This window comes from Oncorhynchus tshawytscha, linkage group LG09, assembly GCF_018296145.1.
Source record: "Oncorhynchus tshawytscha isolate Ot180627B linkage group LG09, Otsh_v2.0, whole genome shotgun sequence".
Taxonomy (NCBI): domain Eukaryota; kingdom Metazoa; phylum Chordata; class Actinopteri; order Salmoniformes; family Salmonidae; genus Oncorhynchus; species Oncorhynchus tshawytscha.
In genome coordinates, this window is record NC_056437.1 from 13,634,618 (window position 1) to 13,661,693 (window position 27,076).

General features: G+C 43.6%; 1 protein-coding gene across 12 annotated transcripts; it reads right to left on the reverse strand.

The window, feature by feature from the left end:
* Window positions 1-34: 34 nt before the first annotated feature.
* Window positions 35-27,057, reverse strand: LOC112257397 (polyadenylate-binding protein 1). 12 transcript variants are annotated; one of them, XM_042326569.1, is made up of 7 exons: window positions 26,859-27,057; window positions 26,091-26,486; window positions 14,861-14,987; window positions 14,301-14,387; window positions 5,081-5,204; window positions 3,654-3,742; window positions 35-2,589 (listed from the first exon to the last, which is right to left on the reverse strand). In XM_042326569.1, exons 2-5 carry the CDS (start codon window positions 26,477-26,479, stop codon window positions 5,115-5,117), a joined length of 693 nt encoding a protein of 230 aa, XP_042182503.1. In that variant the 5' UTR covers window positions 26,480-26,486; window positions 26,859-27,057; the 3' UTR covers window positions 35-2,589; window positions 3,654-3,742; window positions 5,081-5,114. The 12 variants fall into 12 exon arrangements, with proteins under 12 accessions (XP_042182503.1, XP_042182502.1, XP_042182504.1 ...); XM_042326568.1 differs by having other exon boundaries at window positions 5,073-5,204; XM_042326570.1 differs by lacking the exon at window positions 3,654-3,742 and having other exon boundaries at window positions 35-2,765; window positions 14,307-14,387.
* Window positions 27,058-27,076: the final 19 nt, after the last annotated feature.

Below are 27,076 nucleotides of genomic sequence, written 5' to 3' on the forward strand. Positions count from 1 at the left end.
TTTTTCATTTTGCAAAATTAAAAACACAATTATGCACCGTAAATAGTTAAGGTTTAATTATTCATGTTATACATTTATTCTATTGCATTCTTGGAGTTTGTGAGACTAAATAGACATAAGATTTCAAACGAGACATACATTTATTATTAAATGAGTTGCTTTTTAAAATGATTATTATTGTTATCATAGGGGTTCATTTATTATCGCTGATCAGAAAAAGATTAAACTAAACGTACATGTTTGATTCTGCAAGAGGATCTATTGTAAATTTGACACAAAATAAATAGACATGACATCTCATTCTCACCCCAAATATATAGGCTTTTTAATCCAATAATCTAATAATATATTGAGGGCGAATCTGTAGATGCTTTGTTTAGCTATGAAAAAGACTTCAATGGAACACAGCCCTGCAGCATCAAGTATTTAAAAATACCAACTAGCCTTATAGTTAATGTATACATGCTTGAAATGATCGATAATCAGGACAATATACAGACCAAGGCTGACCAGTTTGAGAACAGCGCGTATCTGGAATATTGGCGGTAAATCTGCCACTGTCATGGACATCACCGCAATGAAGGCGTTCAAAATGAGCACCAAGAGTTTAAGATGTTACCAAAGCTGTTTCGATCATCAGGGTTTAGCTATAATTTCACTGTACATTTATTTTTACAATTTTTTTTTAAAGCAAAGCCTAATAACTGATCCAGTCTGGTAATTCATTACGTTTGAATGAAATGATCTCACAGGTCTTGATCGCTAAATGAATCATGTCCGTTTCTTACCATTCAGGCTGCAGGCAGAGTTATCACGCGCCATTCACATGGGCATCAAACAGACACCTACATTTCAGCTGCCTGCAACACATTTAAATGGGAGTGCAGTGAGGCAGCACAAAAATGGGATATCAAGTGACTCATTTCGTGATTGAAGAAAATCAAATTCGCGTTTTTTGACGAGACTATACTGAGGACTGGTATTACATTAAAACCTCATTGAGGATAGAGCTACTGTGCACAACATTGATGAGGAGTGGTAAATAGCGATGGAAATCTCATACTCTAGTAGTACCAGATTCTTCTAACCATTTGGCAGATCTACAAATTATGGGATGAATAAAACAGCCCTGTAAACACTTCCAAAAACAACAAGTAGGCTACAATACAGAAACATATGGGCATAACATTGAACTCAAAAGGAGAACAAACAAACAAACAAATAAATAATATATATATATATAATAAATAAATAAAACGACTATTTAATGAAGGAACCATGCATGAGTTGAGTGACAATGTAGTTTCTTGGTTTACTGGGTGTCATAGCATGTATAAAAATAGTTCCAATTGTACAAAGTTGCCATCAAATCACACTCAAACAAACATGAATTAAATACATTTTCATGACTTTTGATCACAAGAAACACAGAAAGGTGACAACTACTCAGTTTTCAAATGACACAATTGTATGCCATATCTTCCCTTTTGTGACTACAGACCAATATAACATGCTGAATAAGGGACTCAGACTGAGCATGTATAGGAAACATTATATGATCCACTAAATCAGGGCCCATATTCACAAAGCATCTCAGTGTAGGAGTGCTGATCTAGGCTTCCCTTCTACATCATAATCATAATGAATAAGAGAAGGGACCTGATCCTAGATCAGCACTCCTTCTCTGAGACGCTTTGTGACGACGTGCCCAGGAAAATTGGTAATTATTAAGGCTAATAATGTCAAACTCCCAACACTAAACAGCAAAGAGAGAAATTAAACATTACAATGACAAAAATAAACAACAGTAAGATAAATTGAAGGTGTGATATTGTACACATCATATAATATATTGAAAATAAGATTAGAAAAACAACTCAAATAAAAAATCCCTCCTCTCCCAAGTAAGAATACACACTAGCTCAAAATAAAGCAGACAGTGTGAGGATTTCACCTGTCAAATGGCTTGTCGTGCTGTCTGTCCAAACCTGAAGCCATACAGTACAGAGGTTTTGGTTTGGTGGCCTGACCTCTCCCACTGTAGCCTGGTCCCAGATCTGTTTGTGCTCTTGCCAACTGCAGTCATTACCAAGCCAAACATGATAGTCCAAACAGACTAGTGGAAGTAGCCTGAGTGCCAAAGTGGAATAATAACTTAACAGTTAGACAATATTCACAATTCCAGTAACTTGACTAAAATTCCAGTAACTTCACCACAATTCCGGTAACTTTACTAAAATTCCAGTAACTTTACCAAAATTACCAGATTTCCCACAAATTCTGGTTGGAGGATTCTGGATTTCCGGCCTATTCCCTTCTGATACTGGGAATCTTCAAGCTGGGATTTCTGCAAAACCTGGACATTTTGGGAAAGTTACCGGAATTGTTCGAGCCTAGGTGTTGGATGGTCTGTCTCCATCTCATTTGTGTCATCTCCTGAACTTGCAGAAGGGTCTGCTCTAGGGCTGTAGGTGTTTCTTCTCTGGGGGCTTGTTGTACATGTAGGTTGAGTGGCCTTGGTACTCCTCTCCATCTGGGTTCTCCATCATCTGAGGCTTGGCCTCAATCGCAATGATCGTCGCACTTGTACTTTGTACAGGAGAGAGGGGAAGAGAGAGAGTGACTGAGAAGGAGAGCGTTATAGAGAGAGGGAGAAAGTGACTGTGAGGAGAGCGTTATAGAGAGAGGGAGAGAGTGACTGTGGAGAGCGTTATAGAGAGAGGGAGAGAGTGATTGTGAGGAGAGTGAGTAAGTGGGGAAGCAAACTAGAGAGTGTGGGGGGAGGAGGGGGAAAAAGGAAACTACGTGTTTATCTTTCATCACTTCCTCCACACTGACAACAGGTCTATGGTTGGTAAGAGTGTTTTTGAAGTTTACAGTAAAATACATTCCTAAGGACTCTTCCTAAAAGTCCATCTTAGACATGGTTGTTTCAGTAATAACTCTAATAGTATGAATTAGAGCTAAGAGGCCATTTGTTTTTATAACGGCTCCTTTCAAAAGGGACTTCCTTGTCAAGCAATTAAAATACTAAACCAAAATGTTTTTTTTTTGTATTTTACCTCCATTTTCTCCACAATTTGGTGATATTCAATTGCGATCCAATTACGATCTTGTTTCATCACTCCCCAACGGGCTTGGGAGAGGCGAAGGTCGAGTCATATGCTTCCTCCGAAACATGACGCGCAAACTATGCCTCTTAACACCCGCCCGCTTAACCTGGAAGCCAGCCTTACCAATGTGTTGGAGAAAATACTGACGACCAAAGTCAGCCTGCAGGCCCCCGGCCCGCAACAAGGAGTCGCTAGAGCGCGATGAGCCAAGTAAAGCACCCCACCCCCCTCGGCCAAACCCTCCCCTAACGACGCTGGGCCAATTGTGCGCCGCCCTATGGGACGCCCGGTTGTAGCACTGCCTGGGATTGAACCAGGTTCTGTAGTGATACTGTGCCACTTGGGAGGCCCACTAACATGAAATTTGACTTTTAGATGTTAATCATGGGTTAGTCTCATACACACCCTAATGAGGTCTATCATACCGTAATTCATAAGCTTCTAAAACATGTATACTGTAGGAAAGGAGGGTGTGTGAAGCATGAAGGGAGAGAGTCAGAGAAAGAGGAAGAGGGTCAAAGAGACAGAGATTGGACAGACCTGAGACTGGTTGGTAAGTCTAGCTCTGCACTGCAAGATGGCACTAGGCTGGCAGGACCATTCTTATCCCCTCGGAAACCCTCAAACCTCTGGAAGAGCGAGACAGAGAGAGACAGAGACAGACAGAGACAGAGAGAAACAGAGACAGAGACAGCCAGAGAGAGACAGAGAGACACAGAGAGAGAGACAGACAGACACAGAGAGAGAGACAGACAGAGACAGACAGAGACAGACAGAGACAGACAGAGACAGAGAGGGAGAGCGAGACAGACAGAGACAGAGAGAGCGAGACAGACAGAGACAGAGAGGGAGAGCGAGACAGACAGAGACAGAGAGGAGAGCGAGACAGACAGAGACAGAGAGAGAGACAGACAGAGACAGAGAGAGAAAAGACAGACAGAGACAGGTCTAGAGAGAAGAGACAGACAGACAGACAGACAGAGACAGAGAGACAGAGAGAGAGGACAGAGAGAGAGAGACAGAGAAAATAGAAACAGAATGAGAGAGATTTTCTCCACAATTTGAGATATTCAGAGACAGAGACAGAGACAGAGACAGAGACAGAGACAGAGACAGAGAACAGAGACAGAGTTGGAGAAAATACTGAGACAGAGAGACAGAGAGACAGAGAGACAGAGAGACAGAGAGACAGAGAGACAGAGAGACAGAGAGACAGACTGCCTGGGAGAACAGGTTCTGTAGACAGACAGAACAGACAGACAGATGTTAATCAGACTCATACACACCCTAATGAGACAGACAGACAGACAAAACATACTGTAGGAAAGGACAGAAGCATGAAGACAGAGTCAGACAAAGACAAGACAAACAGACAGAGAGACAGACCTGAGACTGACAGACTGCACTGCAAGATGACTAGGCTGGCAGGACCATTCTTATCCCCTCGAAACCCTCAAACCTCTGGAAGACGAGACAGACAGAGACAGACAGACAGACAGACAGAGAAACAGACAGAGACAGACAGACAGAGACAGACAGACACAGAGAGACAGACAGACAGACACAGACAGACAGACAGACAGACAGACAGACAGAGAGACAGACAGACAGACAGACAGACAGACAGACAGACAGACAGACAGACAGACAGACAGACAGACAGACAGACAGACAGACAGACAGACAGACAGACAGACAGACAGACAGACAGAGAGTCAAAGAAATAGAGAGAGAGAGAAATACAGAGACAGAGAAACAAAGAGAGAGATGGACAAAAAAAAGAAGCTAGGACACCTGTGAGACTTGTGATTAAAGTGATGAAATAATTATGAGATATGAGGAGAGGTTTTAGAGAATGAACTGCAACTTCCTCCCACATGACATAGCTGCTGAGCAGAGCAGAGCCTGGACTGGTAACCACAGAGATAGGGAGCAGAGCTTCGGGGTGGGCTAGCTTACTGTCGCACCATGGTTGGACCAGGTAACCAGAGTGGAGCCCGTTTAGCTCAGTCGCACCATGGACCAGGCAGGTAGTGTGTCACTGTTTGTCTGGTGTTGTTTTTGGTCAAATCCACAGGCATTGTGGGGAAGCTGAAAGGCACAGCAATAGAACTGTGTTTTAATTCCTCTCAAAACCACCCCTCAACTTCACCCACGTGACTGATGCAATGTGAGCCTGTGGAGAGAAGAACCACAACACACACTTCAGTATACCAGAAATGACTCATATCAGACTTACCAGGTTCAGTAATCAGTTCATGTCCTGGTTTCAAAAAGCACAAGTTAGCTTTCTGATCCAGTATGGATGAATGAAAACCTTTATTCCTCAACGTAACATAGAAATAAGGATTACATTGAATGTAAACACACACCCATAATTGTTTCTCACGCCAGACTACCGAACACACTAGTCATAATAGACAATGGACATACATTTATGACCATGAACCTCAAATACTCCCTTCTATTTGGCAAGTCCTTCGATTAGAATGTATCCTATATGTTCCGGATAGACAAGGGCCACAGGTCTATGTTCTGCATGTGTGATCAGTCTCATATTTCTATCTTCAGATGATTTAGATTAGTGTCTCTTCCCTCCATTATCTGTAAGTACACAGGTTCAGAGGTCAGGCTCAGAGATGAGACAATCAGTAAAATAAATATGGAAAAATAAAATGATCCCTTGGTTAAAGACAAAGCTGAAGGGGATCTCCAGTACATGGCCTTGGTCAAGGTGACTTGACAAGACAAAGAGAGATCATGACAATCACAAGGAACAGCAATTGCATACAAATCAATAGACTGTATCCTTGAATCAATAGACTATATCGTTGAATCAATAGACTAGATCGTTGAAGGACCATTACTTGACCATCATGTTAGAAAGGTTCTACTCAGAATGGCTCTCTGAGTCAGACATGGTATATTGATGGTATATGGATGGCATATTGATGGCATATGGATGGTGTATAGATGGCATATTGATGGTATATGGATGGCATATGGATGGTGTATGGATGGTGTATTGATGGTATATGGATGGCATATGGATGGTGTATAGATGGCATATTGATGGCGTATATAGATGGTATATAGATGGCATATAGATGGTGTATAGATGGCATATTGATGGCGTATTGATGGTATATTGATGGCATATTGATGGTGTATAGATGGCATATTGATGGTGTATAGATGGCATATGTATGGTGTATAGATGGCATATTGATGGTGTATAGATGGCATATTGGTGGTGTATAGATGGCATATTGATGGTGTATAGATGGCATATTGATGGCATATGGATGGTGTATAGATGGCATATTGATGGCGTATTGATGGTATTTAGATGGCATATGGATGGTGTATAGATGGCATATTGATGGCGTATTGATGGTATATTGATGGCATATTGATGGTGTATAGATGGCATATTGATGGTGTATAGATGGCATATTGATGGTGTATAGATGGCATATGTATGGTGTATAGATGGCATATGTATGGTGTATAGATGGCATATTGATGGTGTATAGATGGCATATGGATGGCATATGGATGGTGTATAGATGGCATATTGATGGCGTATATAGATGGTATATAGATGGCATATAGATGGTGTATAGATGGCATATTGATGGCGTATTGATGGTATATTGATGGCATATTGATGGTGTATAGATGGCATATTGATGGCATATGGATGGTGTATAGATGGCATATTGATGGTGTATAGATGGCATATGTATGGTGTATAGATGGCATATTGATGGTGTATAGATGGCATATTGATGGCATATGGATGGTGTATAGATGGCATATTGATGGCGTATTGATGGTATATTGATGGCATATTGATGGTGTATAGATGGCATATTGATGGCATATGGATGGTGTATAGATGGCATATTGATGGTGTATAGATGGCATATAGATGGTGTATAGATGGCATATAGATGGTGTATAGATGGCATATAGATGGTGTATAGATGGCATATTGATGGTGTATAGATGGCGTATGGATGGCGTATGGATGGTGTATAGATGGTGTATAGATGGCATATGGATGGCGTATAGATGGCGTATAGATGGCATATAGATGGCATATGGATGGTGTATAGATTGCATATTGATGGCATATGGTTGGCATATACAGTTGAAGTCGGAAGTTTACATACACCTTAGCCAAATACATTTAAACTCAGTTATCCACAATTCCTGATATTTAATCCTAGTTCCCTGTTTTAGGTCAGTTAGGATCACCACTTCATTTTAAGAATGTGAAATGTCAGAATAATAGTAGAGAGAATTATTTATTTAAGATGTTATTTCTTTCATCACATTCCCAGGGGGTCAGAAGTTCACATACACTCAAATAGTATTTGGTAGCATTGCCTTTAAATTGCATTGCCTTTAAATTGTTTAACTTGGGTCAAACGTTTCGGGAAGCCTTCCACAAGCTTCCCACAATAAATTAGGAGGAATGGGCCAACATTCACCCGACTGAGCTGGTGTAACTGAGTCAGGATTGTAGGCCTCCTTGCACACAAACGCTTTTTCAGTTCTGCCCACACATTTTCTATGGGATTGAGGTCAGGGCTTTGTGATGGCCACTCCAATACCTTGACTTTGTTGTCCTTAAGCCATTTTGCCACAACTTTGGAAGTATGCTTGAGGTCATTGTCCATTTGGAAGACCCATTTGCAACCAAGCTTTAACTTTCTGACTGATGTCTTGAGATGTTGCTTCAATATATCCACATAATTTTCTTTCCTCATGATGCCATCTATTTTGTGAAGTGCACCAGTCCCTCCTGCAGCAAAGCACCCCCACAACATTTTTTAAAAATGTTACCTTTATTTAACTAGGCAAGTCAGTTAAGAACAAATTCTTATTTTCAATGACGGCCTGGGAACAGTGAGTTTACTGCCTGTTCAGGGGCAGAACGACAGATTTGTACCTTGTCAGGTCGGGGGGTTGAACGTGCAACCTTCCGGTTACTAGTCCAACGCTCTAACCACTAGGCTACCCTGCCACACCCGTGCTTCATGGTTGGGATGGTATTCATCGGCTTGCAAGCCTCCCCCTTTTTCCTCCAAACATAACGATGGTCATTATGGCCAAACAGTTCTATTTTTGTTTCATCAGACCAGAGAACATTTCTCCAAAAAGTGTGATCTTTGTCCCCATGTGCAGTTGCAAACTGTAGTCTGGCTTTTTATATGGCGGTTTTGGAGCAGTGGCTTCTTCTTTGCTGAGCGGCCTTTCAGGTTATGTCGATATAGGACTCGTTTTACTGTGGATATAGGTACTTTTGTACCTGTTTCCTCCAGCATCTTCACAAGGTCCTTTGCTGTTGTTCTGGGATTGACTTACACTTTTTATATCAAAGTACATTGATCTCTAGGAGACAGAACACGTCTCCTTCCAGAGTGGTATGACGGTTGCGTGGTCCCATGGTGTTTATACTTGCGTATTATTGTTTGTACAGATGAACGTGGTACCTTCAAGCGTTTGGAAATTGCTCCCAAGGATGAACCAGACTTGTGGAGGTCTACAATTTTTTTCTTTTGATTTTCCCATGATGTCAAGCAAAGAGGCACTGAGTTTGAAGGTAGGCCTTGAAATACATCCACAGGTACACCTCCAATTTACTCAAATTATGTCAATTAGCGTATCAGAAGCTTCTATAGCCATGACACAATTTCTGGAATTTTCCAAGCTGTTTAAAGGCACATTCAGCTTAGTGTATGTAAACTTCTGACCAACTGGAATTGTGATACAGTGAATTAAAAGTGAAATGATCTGTCTGTAAACAAAACCTGCAGACTCTCCTTCACTGCAGCCGACGCGAGTAAAACATTTAAACGTGTTAACCCTCGCAAGGCTGCAGGCCCAGACGGCATTCCCAGCCGCGTCCTCAGAGCATGCGCAGACCAGCTGGCTGGTGTGTTTACGGACATATTCAATCAATCCTTATCCCAGTCTGCTGTCCCCACATGCTTCAAGAGGGTCACCATTGTTCCTGTTCCCAAGAAAGCTAAGGTAAATGAGCTAAACGACTACACTCACTTCCGTCATCATGAAGTGCTTTGAGAGACTAGTCAAGGACCATATCACCTCCACCCTACCTGACACCCGAGACCCACTCCAATTTGCTTACCGCACCAATAGGTCCACAGACGACGCAATCACAACCACACTGCACACTGCCCTAACCCATCTGGACAAGAGGAATACCTATGTGAGAATGCTGTTCATCGACTACAGCTCAGCATTTAATGCCATAGTACCCTCCAAACTCGTCATCAAGCTCGGGACCCTGGGTCTCGACCCCGCCCTGTGCAAATGGGTACTGGACTTCCTGACGGGCCGCCCCCAGGTGGTGAGTGTAGGTAACAACATCTCCACCCCGCTGATCCTCAATACTGGGGCCCCACAAGGGTGTGTTCTGAGCCCTCTCCTGTACTCCCTGTTCACCCACGACTGCATGGCCATGCACGCCTCCAACTCAATCATCAAGTTTGCGGACGACACTACAGTGGTAGGCTTGATTACCAACAACGATGAGACGGCCTACAGGGAGGAGGTGAGGGCCCTCGGAGTGTGGTGTCAGGAAAATAACCTCACACTCAACGTCAACAAAACAAAGGAGATGATCGTGGACTTCAGGAAACAGCAGAGGGAGCCGCCCCCTATCCACATCGACGGGACAGTAGTGGAGAGGGTAGTAAGTTTTAAGTTCCTCGGCATACACATCACGAACAAACTGAATTGGTCCACCCACACAGACAGTGTTGTAAAGAAGGCGCAGCAGCGCCTCTTCAACCTCAGGAGGCTGAAGAAATTCGTCTTGTCACCAAAAGCACTCACAAACTTCTACAGATGCACAATCGAGAGCATCCTGTCGGGCTGTATCACCGCCTGGTACGGCAACTGCTCCGCCCACAACCGTAAGGCTCTCCAGAGGGTAGTGAGGTCTGCACAACGCATCACCGGGGGCAAACTACCTGCCCTCCAGGACACCTACACCACCCGATGTCACAGGAAGGCCATAAAGATCATCAAGGACAACAACCACCCGAGCCATTGCCTGTTCACCCCGCTATTATCCAGAAGGCGAGGTCAGTACAGGTGCATCAAAGCAGGGACAGAGAAACTGAAAAACAGCTTCCATCTCAAGGCCAACAGACTGTTAAACAGCCACCACTAACATTGAGTGGCTGCTGCCAACATACTGACTCAACTCCAGCCACTTTAATAATGGAAATTGATGTAAAAAATGCATCACTAGCCACTTTAAACAATGCCACTTTATATAATGTTTACATACCATACATTACTCATCTCATATGTATATACTGTACTCGATACCATCTACTGCATCTTGCCTATGCCGTTCTGTACCATCACTCATTCATATATCTTTATGTACATATTCTTTATCCCTTTACACTTGTGTGTATAAGGTAGTTGTGGAATTGTTAGGTTAGATTACTCGTTGGTTATTACTTCATTGTCGGAACTAGAAGCACAAGCATTTCGCTACACTCGCATTAACATCTGCTAACCATGTGTATGTGACAAATAAAATTTGATTTGATGGAAAAATGACTTGTGTCATGCACAAAGTAGATGTCCTAACCGACTTGGCAAAACTATAGTTGGTTAACAAGAAATTTGTGGAGTGGTTGAAAAACAAGTTTTAAGTGTACAGTCGTGGCCAAAAGTTTTGAGAATGACAAATATTAATTTCCACAAAATTTGCTGCTTCAGTGTCTTTAGATATTTGTCAGATGTTACTATGGAATACTGAAGTATATTTACAAGCAATTCATAAGTGTCAAAGGCTTTTATTGACAATTACATGAAGTTGATGTAAAGAGTCAATATTTGCAGTGTTGACCCTTCTTTTTCAAGACCTCTGCAATCCGCCCTGGCATGCTGTCAATTAACTTCTGGGCCACATCCTGACTGATGGCAGCCCATTCTTGCATAATCAATGCTTGGAGTTTGTCAGAATTTGTGGGGTTTTGTTTGTCCACCCGCCTCTTGAGGATTGACCACAAGTTCTCAATGGGATTAAGGTCTGGGAAGTTTCCTGGCCATGGACCCAAAATATCAATGTTTTGTTCCCCAAGCCACTTAGTTATCACCTTTGCCTTATGGCAAGTTGCTCCATCATGCTGGAAAAGGCATTGTTCGTCACCAAACTGTTCCTGGATGGTTGGGAGAAGTTGCTCTCTCATGGCTGTGTTCTTAATCAAAATTGTGAGTGAGCCCACTCCCTTGGCTGAGAAGCAACCCCACACATGAATGGTCTCAGGATGTTTTACTGTTGGCATGACACACGACTGATGGTATCACTCAACTTGTCTTCTCCGGACAAGCATTTTTCCGGATGCCCCAAACAATCGGAAAGGGGATTCAGAGAAAATGACTTTACCCCAGTCCTCAGCAGTCCAATCCCTGTACCTTTTGCAGAATATCAGTCTGTGATTTAGGTGAAATCTTACTGGCAGCAATATCCTTCCCTCTGAAGCCCTTTTTGTGCAAAGCAATGATGACGGCACATGTTTCCTTGCAGGTACATGGTTGACAGAGGAATAACAATGATTCCAAGCACCACCCTCCTTTTGAAGCTTCCAGTCTGTTATTCGTACTCAATCAGCATGACAGAGTGATCTCAAGCCTTGTCCTCGTCAACACTCACATCTGTGTTAATGAGAGAATCACTGACATGATGTCAGCCTGTCCTTTTGTGGCAGGGCTGAAATGCAGTGGAAATGTTTTTTGGAGATTCAGTTCATTTGCATGGCAAAGAGGGACTTTGCAATTAATTGCAATTCATCTGATCACTCTTCATAACATTCTGTAGTATATGCAAATTGCCATCATACAAACTGAGGAAGCAGACTGTGAAAATTAATATTTGGGTCATTCTCAAAACTTTTGGCCACGACTGTATGTTTCACCTTTATTTAACCAGGTAGGCTAGTTGAGAACAAGTTCTCATTTACAACTGCGACCTGGCCAAGATAAAGTAAAGCAGTGCGACACAACAACCACAACACAGAGTTACACATGGAATAAATAAGTGTACAGCCAATAACACAATGGAAAAAAAAGAAAGTCTATATACAATGTGTGCAAATGGCGTGAGGAGGTAGGCAATAAATAGGCCATAGTAGCGAAGTAATTACAATTTAACAAATTAACACTGGAGTGATAGATGAGCAGATGAGGATGTGCAAGTATAAATACTGGTGTGCAAATGAGCAGAAAAGAAAATAAAAACAATATGGGGATAAGGTAGGTAGTTGGGTGGGCTATTTAGATGGGCTATGTACAGCTGCAGCGATCGGTTAGCTGCTCAGATATGTGATGTTTAAAGTTAGTGAGGGAAATATAAGCCTCCAGCTTCAGCGATTTTTGCAATTCGTTCCAGTCACTGGCAGTAGAGAACTGGAAGGAAAGGCGGCCAAAGGAGGTGTTGGCTTTGGGGATGACCAGTGAGATATACCTGCTGGAGCGCGTGCTATGGGTGGGTGTTGTTATCACGACCAGTGAGCTGAGATAAGGTGGAGCTTTACCTAGCATAGACTTATAGATGACCGGGAGCCAGCTGGTATGCCGACGAATATGTAGCGAGGGCCAGCTGACTAGAGCATACAGGTCGCAGTGGTGGGTGGTATATGGGGCTTTGGTGACAAAACGGATGGCACTGTGATAGACTGCATCCAGTTTGCTGAGTAGGGTATTGGAGGCTATTTTGTAAATAACATCGCCGAAGTTGAGGATCGGTAGGATAGTCAGTTTTAGAAGGGTAAATGGATGGCATGTGGATGGCATATGGATGCCATGTTGGCAGGTAGCCTAGTGGTTAGCGCGTTGGACTAGTAACGGAAAGGTTGCTAGATCGAATCCCCGAGTTGACAAGGTAAAAATCTGTCATTCTGCCCCTGAACAAGACAGTTAACCCACAGTTCCTAGGCCGTCATTGTAAATAAGAATTTGTTCTTAACTGACTTGCCTAGTTAAATAAAGATAAAATAAAATAAATAAATATGGAAACATACCAGTTACTTTCCTTTTTTTGATTGATCTATCTTATGTGTGTGTGGACACAGAATTGTTGTTGTCCAAGGAGTGGGAGACAGGGGACAGGGTGTGCACAGAAGGGGTGTGATTTGGGACTATACAGGATTTCCTTAGTCCACACGGCAGCTGTCTATTGTTAGGGAAAGACCAGGGTCGCTGGAGTCCAAGAGATCACCCCTGGCCCGGCCTAGGAGGTACTGACGGACTGGCTGGCTACACGACTGCCTTTCAGCTAATGATCTACACTACTACCTTTCAGCTAATGTCCTACACTACTGCCTTTCAGCTAATGTCCTACACTACTGCCTTTCAGCTATTGTCCTACACTACTGCCTTTCAGCTAATGTCCTACACTACTGCCTTTCAGCTAATGTCCTACACTACTGCCTTTCAGCTAATGTCCTACACTACTGCCTTTCAGCTAATGTCCTACACTACTGCCTTTCAGCTAATGTCCTACACTACTGCCTTTCAGCTAATGTCCTACACTACTGCCTTTCAGCTATTGTCCTACACTACTGCCTTTCAGCTATTGTCCTACACTACTGCCTTTCAGCTATTGTCCTACACTACTGCCTTTCAGCTATTGTCCTACACTACTGCCTTTCAGCTATTGTCCTACACTACTGCCTTTCAGCTATTGTCCTACACTACTGCCTTTCAGCTATTGTCCTACACTACTGCCTTTCAGCTATTGTCCTACACTACTGCCTTTCAGCTATTGTCCTACACTACTGCCTTTCAGCTATTGTCCTACACTACTGCCTTTCAGCTAACGTCCTACACTACTGCCTTTCAGCTAACGTCCTACACTACTGCCTTTCAGCTAACGTCCTACACTACTGCCTTTCAGCTAATGTCCTACATGCTGCCACAGTGCAGTACCCAAAAACAGTCACACCACTGACCAGACCACAGGCAAACACAGTTGCATGCAGGACGCTAACATACAGGCTAACTCTGTACAACTTAATGACCTGTATTGGGCTAGCCTTGCACCCTAACTGAGGAAGCCACAATGAATCACTGGACATGCGTATGCGTGTGTGTGTGTAAAGGCAAGAGGTTTCAGAGAGGGACCCTTACCTTTACCTGTGCGTGTGCCCAGCGCACCACCAGCTTCTTGGAGAGGGCCAGCTTCCCATTTAGACAATGGATCGCCCGCTCTGCTTCCTGGAGATTGGAAAAAGAGTACGTGTTTGATCCTCATGAAAATCATAATTTCCCCCATCCGAAACTAGGTCAGTATCATTACATTGTAGTCACTTAGCAGACACTCTTATCCAAGACCTCTTACACAAATCATTATATCATCATTCCTTTTCATAGAGTGATGACAACAGAGACAATAATGGCTGATGATGATGTGTCTGTGTGTGTGTATGAGGCTAATACACATAGTTCCTCTGAATAACAGCCAGGGGACTGCCTCCCATCACACTAAACAAGAGATCTCCATCTTACCGTTGGTGGAGCCCTATTAAGTTTGAAACAATATTTTCACGGGGAGAGATGGGAAATGGTCGGCTATATCGTGCCTCTTGTCTATGCCGTCTATAGCTTTTGACTAGCACTAACATTTCATGTTTGTGAGCTAATCTTTTCTTGGAATTGAAAGATGTGAAATGGTTGGTTTGGTGTTGTACCTCTTTGGTGTGGAAGTTAACGAAGCAGTATCCTCGGGGCTGGCCTTCCATTGGTCCAGACTTGTGGAACAGGAAGTCAAACTGTTTCACCTTCCCAAACCTCTCCAGCAGCTTCACCAGGTGGTACCTGTACAGGGAGGGAGGGAGAAAAACACACAAACAATACTGCGGTTAGAGCATTGGGCCAGTAACCAAACGTTTGCTGGTTCGAATCCCCAAGGTGAATTGGTGAAAAATCTGTCAATGTGCTCTTGAGCAAGGCACTTAACCCTAATGGCTCTGTAAGTCGGTCTGGATAAGAGCATCTGCTAAATTACTCAAATGTCCCCCCCCAAAAAATCATGTCTCTCAGTTTTGATTTGCTGTTTCAAAGTACTTAGATATATAAGTCACTTTAAAGTACCATTTTGTAATCTCCAAACACATGAATGTCATTCTCAATACAGGCCTATATGCCTTATGAATGTCTACTATCAACTAAGAACATGATAACATCATTGGTTAATGTTCCTTTGTCACAGACTGTGCTATTCTATTCTTAACATATACATCATCCACCCATGTAACATAACTACAGTATATTAGGCATAACACCGGTCAGCTGACCCTGATTAGAATGACAGGTCTCTTAACACCTTTTTAGGCACAGTAAATCTTATATCCACACAATGCAGAGGATACGGCAGCAGGACAATGACAAAATAAAACAGAGGAAGCCTGAATTCCCAACAGACTCTAATTCAAGAAAAACATCCACTACTGCGTGCATTAGGCTAGCTGGCATGGTGCTGTAACCTATAGAATTCGTGGGAAATGTTATTAGCAATGGGATTCATTCTCACTAACATCCAGGAACCATTAATAATATGAATGGTTAGTGCTATCCCGTTCGGACATCCCTAACCTTAACCCCTACCCTTACCATAACCCTAAACTTAACCCTAACCCCTACCCTTAACATAACCCTAACCCCTACCCTTACAATAACCCTCAGCTTAACCCCTACCATAACCCTTATCTTAAACATTTCAACTTTAATGTGGTAACGTCAGAGTTGGTACATCACAAGGATCCCAGATAGCAAGAATTGAATATTAATTGTTTGACCATCTGACTGTGAGAAGGTCTAGACTATAGCCTCATTGTGAACACGTTAGGCTAGGAGTCCTCTACAGTGGCACATGCTGTACTAGACCAGCCCGGCCTTGTACGACTCAATAGACTAATTGGATTCATTAGCCATAAACATGGCTAACAATTGTACCAGTGATACAGAGGGCCTCCAGACAGAAGAGTCTCAACATTGTAAGAAGATTACGGCCTACAGTCGTGGCCAAAAGTTTTGAGAATGACACAAATATTAATTTCCAAAGTTTGCTGCTTCAGTGTCTTTAGATATTTTTGTCAGATGTTACACTGAAGTATAATTACAAGCATTTCAGAACTGTTAAAGGCTTTTATTGACAATTACATGAAGTTGATGTAAAGAGTCAATATTTGCAGTGTGGACCATTCTTTTTCAAGACCTCTGCAATCCGCCCTGGCATGCTGTCAATTAACTTCTGGGACATCCTGACTGATGGCAGCCCATTCTTGCATAATCAATGCTTGGAGTTTGTCAGAATTTGTGGGGTTTTGTTTGTCCACCCGCCTCTTGAGGATTGACCACAAGTTCTCAATGGGATTAAGGTCTGGGGAGTTTCCTGGCCATGGACCCAACATATCGATGTTTTGTTCCCCAAGCCACTTAGTTATCACTTTGCCTTATGACAAGTTGCTCCATCATGCTGGAAAAGGCATTGTTCGTCACCAAACTGTTCCTGGATGGTTGGGAGAAGTTGCTCTCTCATGGCTGTGTTCTTAATCAAAATTGTGAGTGGGTCCGCTCCCTTGGCTGAGAAGCAACCCCACACATGAATGGTCTCAGGATGTTTTACTGTTGGCATGACACACGACTGATGGTAGCACTCAACTTGTCTTCTCCGGACAAGCTTTTTTCCGGATGCCCCAAACAATCGGAAAGGGGATTCAGAGAAAATGACTTTACCCCAGTCCTCAGCAGTCCAATCCCTCTACCTTTTGCAGAATTTTCCTGGAGAGAAGTGGCTTCTTTGCTGCCCTTCTTGACACCAGGCCATCCTCCAAAAGTCTTTGCCTCACTGTACATGCAGATGCACTCTCACCTGCCTGCTGCCATTCCTGAGAAAGCTCTGTACTGGTGGTGCCCCGATCCTGCAGCTGAATCAACTTTAGGAGACGGTCCTGGCGCTTGCTGGACTTTCTTGGGCGCCCTGAAGTCTTCTTCACAACAATTGAACCGCTCTCCTTGAAGTTCTTGATGATCCAATAAATGGTTGATTTAGGTGAAATCTTACTGGCAGCAATATCCTTCCCTCTGAAGCCCTTTTTGTGCAAAGCAATGATGACGGCACGTGTTTCCTTGCAGGTAACCATGGCTGACAGAGGAAGAAAAATGATTCCAAGCACCACCCTCCTTTTGAAGCTTCCAGTCTGTTATTCGAACTCAATCAGCATGACAGAGTGATCTCCAGCCTTGTCCTTGTCAACACTCACACCTGTGTTAACAAGAGAATCACTGACATGATGTCATCTGGTCCTATTGTGGCAGGGCTGAAATGCAGTGGAAATGTTTTTTGGGGATTCAGTTCATTTGCATGGCAAAGAGGGACTTTGCAATTAATTGCAATTCATCTGATCACTCTTCATAACATTCTGGAATATATGCAAATTGCCACCATACAAACTGAGGCAGCAGACTTTGTGGAAATTAATATTTGTGTCATTCTCAAAACTTTTGGCCACGACTGTACATACATTCTACACAGCCTACACACTGACGTTTAAAGGGATAATCCATACCCCAGAAATAAAAATCATGAAACTGTCAATTTGGCAAAAGCTTATGTTGTATCAGTGGATGAAATAAAACGTAGTGCTGCACTCGCTCTGGGCAAAAGACCAACTGCAAGCTGAACTGGCTCTGGGCAAGAGACCAACTGCAAGTTGAAATGGCTCTGGGCAAGAGACCAACTGCAAGTTGAAATGGCTCTGGGCAAGAGACCAACTGCAAGTTGAAATGGCTCTGGGCAAGAGACCAACTGTAAGCTGAACTGGCTCTGGGCAAGAGACCAACTGCAAGCTGAACTGGCTCTGGGCAAGAGACCAACTGCAAGTTGAACTGGCTCTGGGCAAGAGACCAACTGCAAGTTGAAATGGCTCTGGGCAAGAGACCAACTGCAAGTTGAAATGGCTCTGGGCAAGAGACCAACTGTAAGCTGAACTGGCTCTAGGCAAGAGACCAACTGTAAGCTGAACTGGCTCTGGGCAAGAGACCAACTGTAAGCTGAACTGGCTCTAGGCAAGAGACCAACTGTAAGCTGAACTGGCTCTGGGCAAGAGACCAACTGTAAGCTGAACTGGCTCTAGGCAAGAGACCAACTGTAAGCTGAACTGGCTCTGGACAAGAGACCAACTGTAAGCTGAACTGGCTCTAGGCAAGAGACCAACTGTAAGCTGAACTGGCTCTGGACAAGAGACCAACTGTAAGCTGAACTGGCTCTAGGCAAGAGACCAACTGTAAGCTGAACTGGCTCTAGGCAAGAGACCAACTGTAAGCTGAACTGGCTCTAGGCAAGAGACCAACTGTAAGCTGAACTGGCTCTAGGCAAGAGACCAACTGTAAGCTGAACTGGCTCTAGGCAAGAGACCAACTGTAAGCTGAACTGGCTCTGGATAAGAGACCAACTGCAAGCTGAACTCGGTGGGATAGACTCCTAAATTGATAGTGAAGTTTGTTTACGGCAATTTTACCGCCAACTAGCGACTTCACATGCTGACATTGATATTATTGTGTGTAGCTACGTTTGCTAGCTAGTGAGCTAGCCAGCCCAGAGAGAGACATTGTGGGTCTTGTCAACTTGAGCCTCAACAGATTTCCATAACGATTTTTCTAGCATCCTTGATATAACAAAATGTTATATTTGTAAAAAAATATATATTTTCACATATTAGTGTTATTTTAAATTTTTTAACACTGTTAATCATAGGAAGTAGTGGTTTACAGGGTGGATTATCCCTTTAAGTAGAAGTGATTATGAGAGTTCTCTCAAACATCCCTACAGTAGCCTAGAACAGAGAGAGAAGTTAAGAAAACAGTAAAGGATATACTGTATGTCTAGTCCAAGCTGTAATATAAATGGGGGAGGAGCAGTCTGAACAAGATGCAGACAATTTCATATGTCCATGTCGACTGTCTGTATTAGTGGGCAGCCTAGCATGCAGTCTGTGCGTAGGAGAGTGTATTTTCTCTGTTATCCAAGCCAAATATCACTGTCCATGCACGTCACGAGTCTGTGCTGCACGCTACTCATTCACGGGGGTCATTATAACAGCATCTCCAGCGTAGACTGGGCATGACCAGATCATGAATAGAAAGGTTACCTTGTCATACAGTCATAATATAACCTTTATATTCATTATCTCTCATGGAATCCTCACTCTAAAACGGGTAGTCGTTGTGTCATAGTCATTTGTGATGCAAGGGTTGACTCACAAACAGCCCTCGGGGTTATATCAGCTGGGCGGGTGGGTCAAGGGAATATTGTTTGGATTGAATAAAAATATAGCAATGCCTTGAAAAAAATCATTAATCCATAATTAATGCATCATTAATCTACCATTAATCCATCATTCATCTACCATTCATCTGTCACTCATCTATCATTCATTTATTATTCTTGTGAATGCTACGCTACAGGACTGTTTTGTTAGACCAACTGGTAAGTGGTGTCTTCAGTGATATTTTCAACCTCTCCCTGACCGAGTCTGTAATACCTACATGTTTCAAGCAGACCACCATAGAGACATTGTGCCGAAGAAAGCGAAGGTAACCTACCTAAATAACTACCGCTCTGTAGCACTCACGTCGGTAGCCATGAAGTGCTTTGAAAGACTGGTCATGGCTCACTTCAACACCATCATCCTGGAAAACCTAGACCCACTCCAATTCGCATACTGCCCCAACAGATCATGCAATCTCAATCGCACTCCACACTTCCCTTTCCCACCTGGACAAAAGGAACACCTATGTGATAATGCTATTCATTGACTACAGCTCAGCCTTCAACACCATAGTGCCCTCAAAGTTCATCACTAAGCTAAGGACCCTGGGACTAAACACCTTCCTCTGCAACTGGATCCTGGACTTCCTGATAGGCCGCCCCCAGGTGGTAAGGGTAGGTAACAACATCTGCCACGCTGATCCTCAACATGGGGGCCCCTCAGGGGTGGGTGCTCAGTCCCCTCCTGTACTCTCCGTTGACACACTAATCCGTGGCTAAGCATGACTCCAACATCATCATAAAGTTTGCTGACGCCTGATCACCGACAACGATGAGACAGCCTATAGGGAGGTCAGAAACCTGCCAGTGTGGTGCCAGGACAACAACCTCTCCCTTAATGTGAGCAAGACAAAGGAGCTGATTATGGACTACAGGAAAAGGAGGGCCGAACACATCTCCATTCACACCGACAGGGCTGTAGTGGAGCGGCTTGAGATTTTCAAGTTCCTTGTTGTCCAATTCTCCAACAAACTATCATGGTCCAAACACACCACGACAGTAGTGAAGAGGACACGACAACACCTTTTCCCCCTAAAATATTTGGCATGGCTCCCCAGATCCTCAAAAAGTTCTACAGCTGCACCATCGAGACCATCCTGACTAGTTGCGTCACCATCTGGTATGGCGGCATCCGACCATAGGGTGCTACAGAGGGTAGTGCGTACGGCCCAGTACATCACTGGGGCCAAGCTTCCTGCCATCCAGGACCTATATACAAGGCGGTGTCAGAGGAAGGCCCAAACAATTGTCAATGACTCCAGTCACCCAAGTCATAGACTGCTCTCTCTGCTACCGCACGGCAAGTGGTACCGGAATGCCAAGTCTAGGTCCAAAAGGCTCCTTAAAGGCTTCTACCCCCAAGCCATAAGACTGCTGAAAAATTAATCAAATGGCCACCAGACTATTTACATTGACCCCCTCCTTGTTTTTACACTGCTGCTACTCGCTGTTTATTATCTATCACTTTACCCCTACCTACATGTACAAATTACCACGACTAACCTGTACCCCAGCACATTGACTTGGTACCGGTAACCCTATATATAGCCTTGTTATTTTATTGGGTTACTTTTGACTTTATTTAGTAAATATTTTCTTAACTCTATTTCTTGAACTGCATTGTTGGTTAAGGGTTTGTCAGTAAAGAGAAGGGAGAGCCAGAACAGACATTTGGGAAAGAGTTGGTGAAGTGGTAAGAGGATGATAGCAGTGTCGGTTATGTTATGTGTGATGATTGTGAAGTGCTATACAAATTCAACAGTCACAAGATCAGAATTCAAATAGGCCAATGACAAGTCAAGGGAACTGTAGCCTGCTGTTCAGATGGGTAAAATGGACACTGAAATCTGGACTCTGACTGTAGGTCTATAACCTCTCACATTGCCTTAACATTAATTCCTGCAGAATTAAACGTTTCTTGCACTAAAATGATACACCAAATGTAGGCTACATTTTTACTGGGGAACAGGAGTGGAGAAATATGATTGATTTATTTCAGTATCTTGAGAGAATGTGAATGGTCAGTTAGATACCGTCTGTAGAGGTGCTATATTTATCAGCATCATAAAAGCTGATAGTATTTCAACGACATTAAATATGCATCCAAGCTGAACTGAAATCTAATCAGAAACATGTTGGGTCGTTTACACAGGTTTCTATTTCCTTACAACCAGTCAAACTGATGTCATTTTCATGTTTTGCACTGAATATTTTTTAATTTTTAATTGTAAGTCTTTGCTCCTAGAAAGAAGCAGAGATAGATTCTACACGTGTCTGGAACTCTATTGGAGGGACGCAACAACATTCTTCCACAAGAAATTCCATAATTTGGTGTTTTGTTGATGGAAAACTCTGTCTCAGGTGCTGCTCCAGAATCTCCCATAAGTGTTCAATTGGTGTGAGATGTGGTGACTGTGACAGCCATGGCTTATGGTTTGCAGAGTTTTTCTGCTCATCAAACCATTCAGTTACCACTTGTGCCCTGTGGATGGGGGCATTGTCATCCTATGGGGGCATAGCCATGGTAGCCAAAACAATGGCCTGCCCAGCATCTTCATACATGACCCTAATGGGATGTTAATTGACTCAGGAGCCACACCTGTGTGGAATACTCTTTCAATACACTTTGTATCCCTCATTTACTCAAGTGTTTCCATTATTTTGGCAGTTCCCTGTACATTGGCAGATGTTGAATTCCTCACAGTGCAATAGAGCCTCAGGTCAGGCATTAGCCTAAGTCTAACATTAGCCTAGGTCTAACATCAGGTATTTATTGATCTCAAGCTTAGAACCAAAGTGGGATATGTCACAACATGTTCCCTTTTGAAGACTAATCACTTAGTTTCTTTGATAGTCACAGAGAGACGGCCTGGGAATTATGTTGAGAAGCTAGGGCCAAAGTTACTTTTATAGTTTTTGTCCAGCACCGTTATATTTAATCCTAGAAAGGTATTTAGCCTAGGAGGGGGAGTACAGGGGGTCCTGGCCTGCATCCCAAATGGTTCACTATATAGTGCACTACCTTTGTCCAGGGACCACTCTATATAGTGCACTATATAAGGAATATGATGCCATTTGGGCCACAGCCCTGGATGTATTAATGTCTTCCCTTGGCCTCCCTGGAGATTTCTCTCCAAGGAGAATTTCTCACTTTCCCAGACTCCACCCTCTGCAGGCTGGAATGGTGGGTCTTCCTGCGACCTGCTGGCACAGATTGAGGAATTGATAGTGGACTGATACACCGGGAAGGACCACGGGAGGGGACAAACCACTTCTGGCCTTTAACAAGACCACAATGCACTTCTCCTGGGGGCTATAAAGCGTGCCGGTCGGCAGGAGGAGGAGGTGGTAGGGGGAGGTGGAAGGGGGAGGTGGAAGGGAGGAAAGGTCCGCTGAGGGGAAGAGTGATTTCCTTGCTTGAGGGTGCTCTTCTGTGAAATCATGAAGCTGAGCCAAGCAAGACATCTGTTAAATGTCTAAAGAACAACAAAGGGCCCAGCACTTGCAAGTCCTCCACTCTAAGGCCATCTATTTGAGGACTGAGGAGTGAGTCATTAAGGGAGGATCTGAATACTCACTCTCAAACTGGGCACCAGAAAGAAACAGGGGGAAAAGCAAGACAAGGATAGAACGAAACATCCGTTTGATTGGTGAGCCATCCGTTACACTGGTCCAATGTCTGACTTGACCCAGAGGTCATGTTTCATGGTTATCTCATGACCCAGACGTCATGTTTCATGGTTATCTCATGTGGACACGAGGTAAAAGAGGTAGTCTTTCCAAGCTGGTCTTTCCTGGTAAAGGGTAAGTTAAAGAGGGTAGTGATGTCTCCCAGCCAGGTCCTTCCTTCCATCTTTTCCGCATCCACAGTGTGGGCATGGCCCTGTGTCCAGTCTGTAGCCCCCCCAGTCTAGTACCACAAACAACCTGCAGCTCAGACAGCACATGCTGGATCCATCACTGGTCGTGAATGGGCCCCAATGGAGCATGGACAGACAGGTCAACATGTCAGCGCCTAATCAAGACTGCAGCAGCAGCCCCTCTCATTGTGTGAATGGAGTGGGTGGAGTCGTCTGTGTGTGTGTGAGGGAAACCTGCCTGGGCATGCGGGTCGAGCAGGCGGCTCGGGGTGTTGATGTTGTTGAACGGTCTCTTCATTGTTTCTGTCACCTGTTGACTGACACCATCTGTAAAGACACACTGCTTTAGCTAAGGCAGCCGGTGGCTGGAGACCGGTGCACAACATGTTTCATATCAGATCTGCTGCTCAACAGCCCAGCTTCCTCTCCAAAAACAAATGACCTTTTTCACAACCCAAAACTATGTTTTGGAATTTGTTTCATTAGTCCATTGTTGACATAGTCCCAAAATGTTTTGCTCGTTTTCTTTATAGTAATGGTGAAACAGTCATGAATCTGCGCTCAGTGTATTCTCCATGGCACTCAGGGGCTGCAGTACAGTGAAGTAATCATTGCAACCATTATCTTCTGGGCGATTTTTTTCTAGGCGCACTGGTGCTCCTAAATTATAATTCCAGGTCACACAGCAAAACAGTTAGACACATATGCGAGTAAAATGGTCACACTGTAGTGCCCTGTATGCTATTGTGATGCACCTCCCTGAGATAGCGGGAGGTAGCACACCTGGATGAAATGCAGCCCATGTCATTCAAAGGTGTGGACAGAATGCAGACTGTGACCTGGGAATGATACTAGTAAAACTGAGATGATCTCCCAACTGAGCTTTTCCACCACTCTTAGTTTCTCCAAAAACAAGGAGAAAAGGGGAAATTGAGCAATCTCTCAGCATTGTGTCCGAGACTCGATCATTTCAGAGATCTGGAGGGCATGGGAGCATGACTGGTGATGGTGCTGAGGGTTTGACATCATTAAGACCTGGATTCATTCGCATGGAAAATAACAAGAGACAATAAATATTTTTTTGCATAAAGAGAGAAACAGAGGTAGAGAGAGAAACAGAGAGGTAGCGAGAGAAACAGAGAGGTAGCGAGAGAAACAGAGAGAGAGAACATAGCTTAGCAGCAGTTGTAGGAACCATGTGGTGGTTTTAAACATCTGCTATCTGAGCAGCTAACCGATCGCTGCAGCTGTACATAGTCTATCGGTAAATAGCCCACCCATTTTTACCTACCCCATCCCCATACTGTTTTTTATTTATTTACTTTTCTGCTCTTTTGCACACCAATATCTCTACCTGTACATGACCATCTGATCATTTATCACTCCAGTGTTAATCTTCTAATTTGTAATTATTCACCTACCCCCTCATGCCTTTTGCACACAATGTATATAGACTCTCTTTTTTTTCTTTTCTACTGTGTTATTGACTTGTTAATTGTTTACTCCATGTATAACTCTGTGTTGTCTGTTCACACTGCTATGCTTTATCTTGGCCAGGTCGCAGTTGCAAATGAGAACTTGTTCTCAACTAGCCTACCTGGTTAAATAAAGGTGAAATAATTTTTTTAAAAACAAACATTTCCTGCCAGGTTTCTTAGTGCTACTGTAGCTCCAGAAGCCCTGGGGGAATCTTCCAGTTTGGACTTTTCTTAGAGAAATGAGTGATCAATGGCTCTGAGTCTTTGTCCCAAATGGCACCCTATATTTAACTAGGGCCCACCACATATCTGGGAGGCAGACTAAGCCCCTACCCATCTCCTTATCACCACCACAATCAATCTCTGACCGAGAATATACATTAGGGGAAAAAATAAGAAATTACAGCACAGCTTTTAAACTCACATCTCAATTACCCACTTATTTGGGCTCCAGACAGACAGACGGATGGACATATGCCTGTATGCTAATTTTCTGAGGGAGAGCCCTGAAGTGGGTCTTGCTACAACAATCACTGGGTGCATGTGAACTAATGAATCCTACCAATCACCAGCCTGAGGGCATATTCTGTTGTTTTTCTTCTACCAGGCAGCATGCATCTCAAATGGTACCCTATTCCCAATCCAGTGCACTACTTTTGTCTAGAGCACTATGGGAATAGGTTGCCATTGGGGAGGTACACCAGGTTATTTAAAGAAAAACAGAAGGTAGTTTGGAAGGAAACGCCTGTCTAGACACCAGCCCAAGCAAGCTGTACATTTTCCAGGAGCCCACCAGCCAATCCCACCTTGTGCTGCCCCTCCACACACCTCCTCTACCCTGCTCCTGAACAAAAGAGAGCAGCCAGCGAGCTACAGGTTGACAGAGTAAACAGGCCAGATGAGTGAAAAATGATGGCAGCCCCTCAGCAGAACAGGTCGCCATGCCCGAGTGCCTCTCTTTCACACGCCCAATGTCATCTGCTCATTCTCCAGCCCTCACAGACACATAGCTAATCAATCATACAGGCTAGTCACAGCGGCCACTCCACTGGGCTGGGAGGAGTAAGAAGCAAGACGTGCTCCGTCTCAATCAATCTTTTCTTGATTCTTCACATCCTCTCTCCTCACCTTTTCAAAAACGCATTGTACAAGGATGTGAGGAGATAGAATGCAAGGACAATGATGTAAATGACAATTAGAAAGACTAATTGAGAGTGAGCCCAGGATTCATGGGCCACAGGGATTCACTCACTCTGTGATTTTGGGATCGATGTTACCGATCCACAGGCGATGGCCCTCATGTGACGAACTTTCTGAAATGATAGAGGCATTCTCCACTGCTGACGGTGCTTTTGTGGGTTTCTTGCTTTCTGAAACAATAGTGATATCCTCATTGTCGTTAGTCTCCACTGCACAAGGGGTAGTTTTCTTGCATTCTGAAACTATGGAGACATCCTTGTCCTTCACTGCTGAAGGTGTGAGTTCCTTGTTTTCTGAAATGGTTGAGGGACTCTCCACTGTCTCTACTGCAGAGAGAATAGGTTTCTCGCTTTCTGAAACAATGGATGCACTCTCCACTTCAGGCAGTGTGATGCCTTTGTTTTCTGTAACAATGGGGGAACTCTCCACTGCAGACTCCATGGGTCTCCTAAGAGAGGGAGCACACATTTTAGTAATACTCTCACAAAGTCTTTGACAAAATAATGTGACCCAAAACAAGAATAAATACTGATAAATCCATATGAAAATAAAAACAGCTATCAAGTAGCCTAACCACAAGTTATACATTTTTGCTATCATAACCTACTTGTCACTGCATTGTTTATAGCCAGAAACATTCGCTAGCAAGCTAGTTGACATTAGCAATTCAGCTCACTATTATTGGCAAGGGATCGAACTAGATGACTAAAGATAAACTATAAAATACAGTTTGCATGATGTTTATGCTCGCTTTACAACATGGATTTGCCATGAGCCTTTGCCATAGAGCTAACGTGTTTGTATCAGACGTTTAACTTACCCTATTCTGTAGAAACTTTCGCCTGACAGCGAACAGTTCAACTACTCCACGTCTGGTGATTACTGTACATATAGTACGTCAATAGACATCTATAATTTCGTTAAAATACTTCGGTACACAGTACTCCGGGGAGCTAGCTGCTAGCTGCTAGCCGCGAGATTGCAAAACAAAGGCGCCATTTAATGACGTTGTGCACAACCTCACCCCATTGAGAGCAC

Bases quoted from the DNA above. Each gene is read 5' to 3' on its own strand.
- LOC112257397 (XM_024430924.2), bottom strand. From the start codon at position 26,479: ATGGAGTCTGCAGTGGAGAGTTCCCCCATTGTTACAGAAAACAAAGGC. The intron at 14,988-26,090 runs GTGAGTGAATCC...CTCCCTGTACAG, and splicing joins ATCGATCCCAAAATCACAGA to GTACCACCTGGTGAAGCTGC. The intron at 14,388-14,860 runs GTACAACACCAA...TCCAATCTCCAG, and splicing joins TTAACTTCCACACCAAAGAG to GAAGCAGAGCGGGCGATCCA.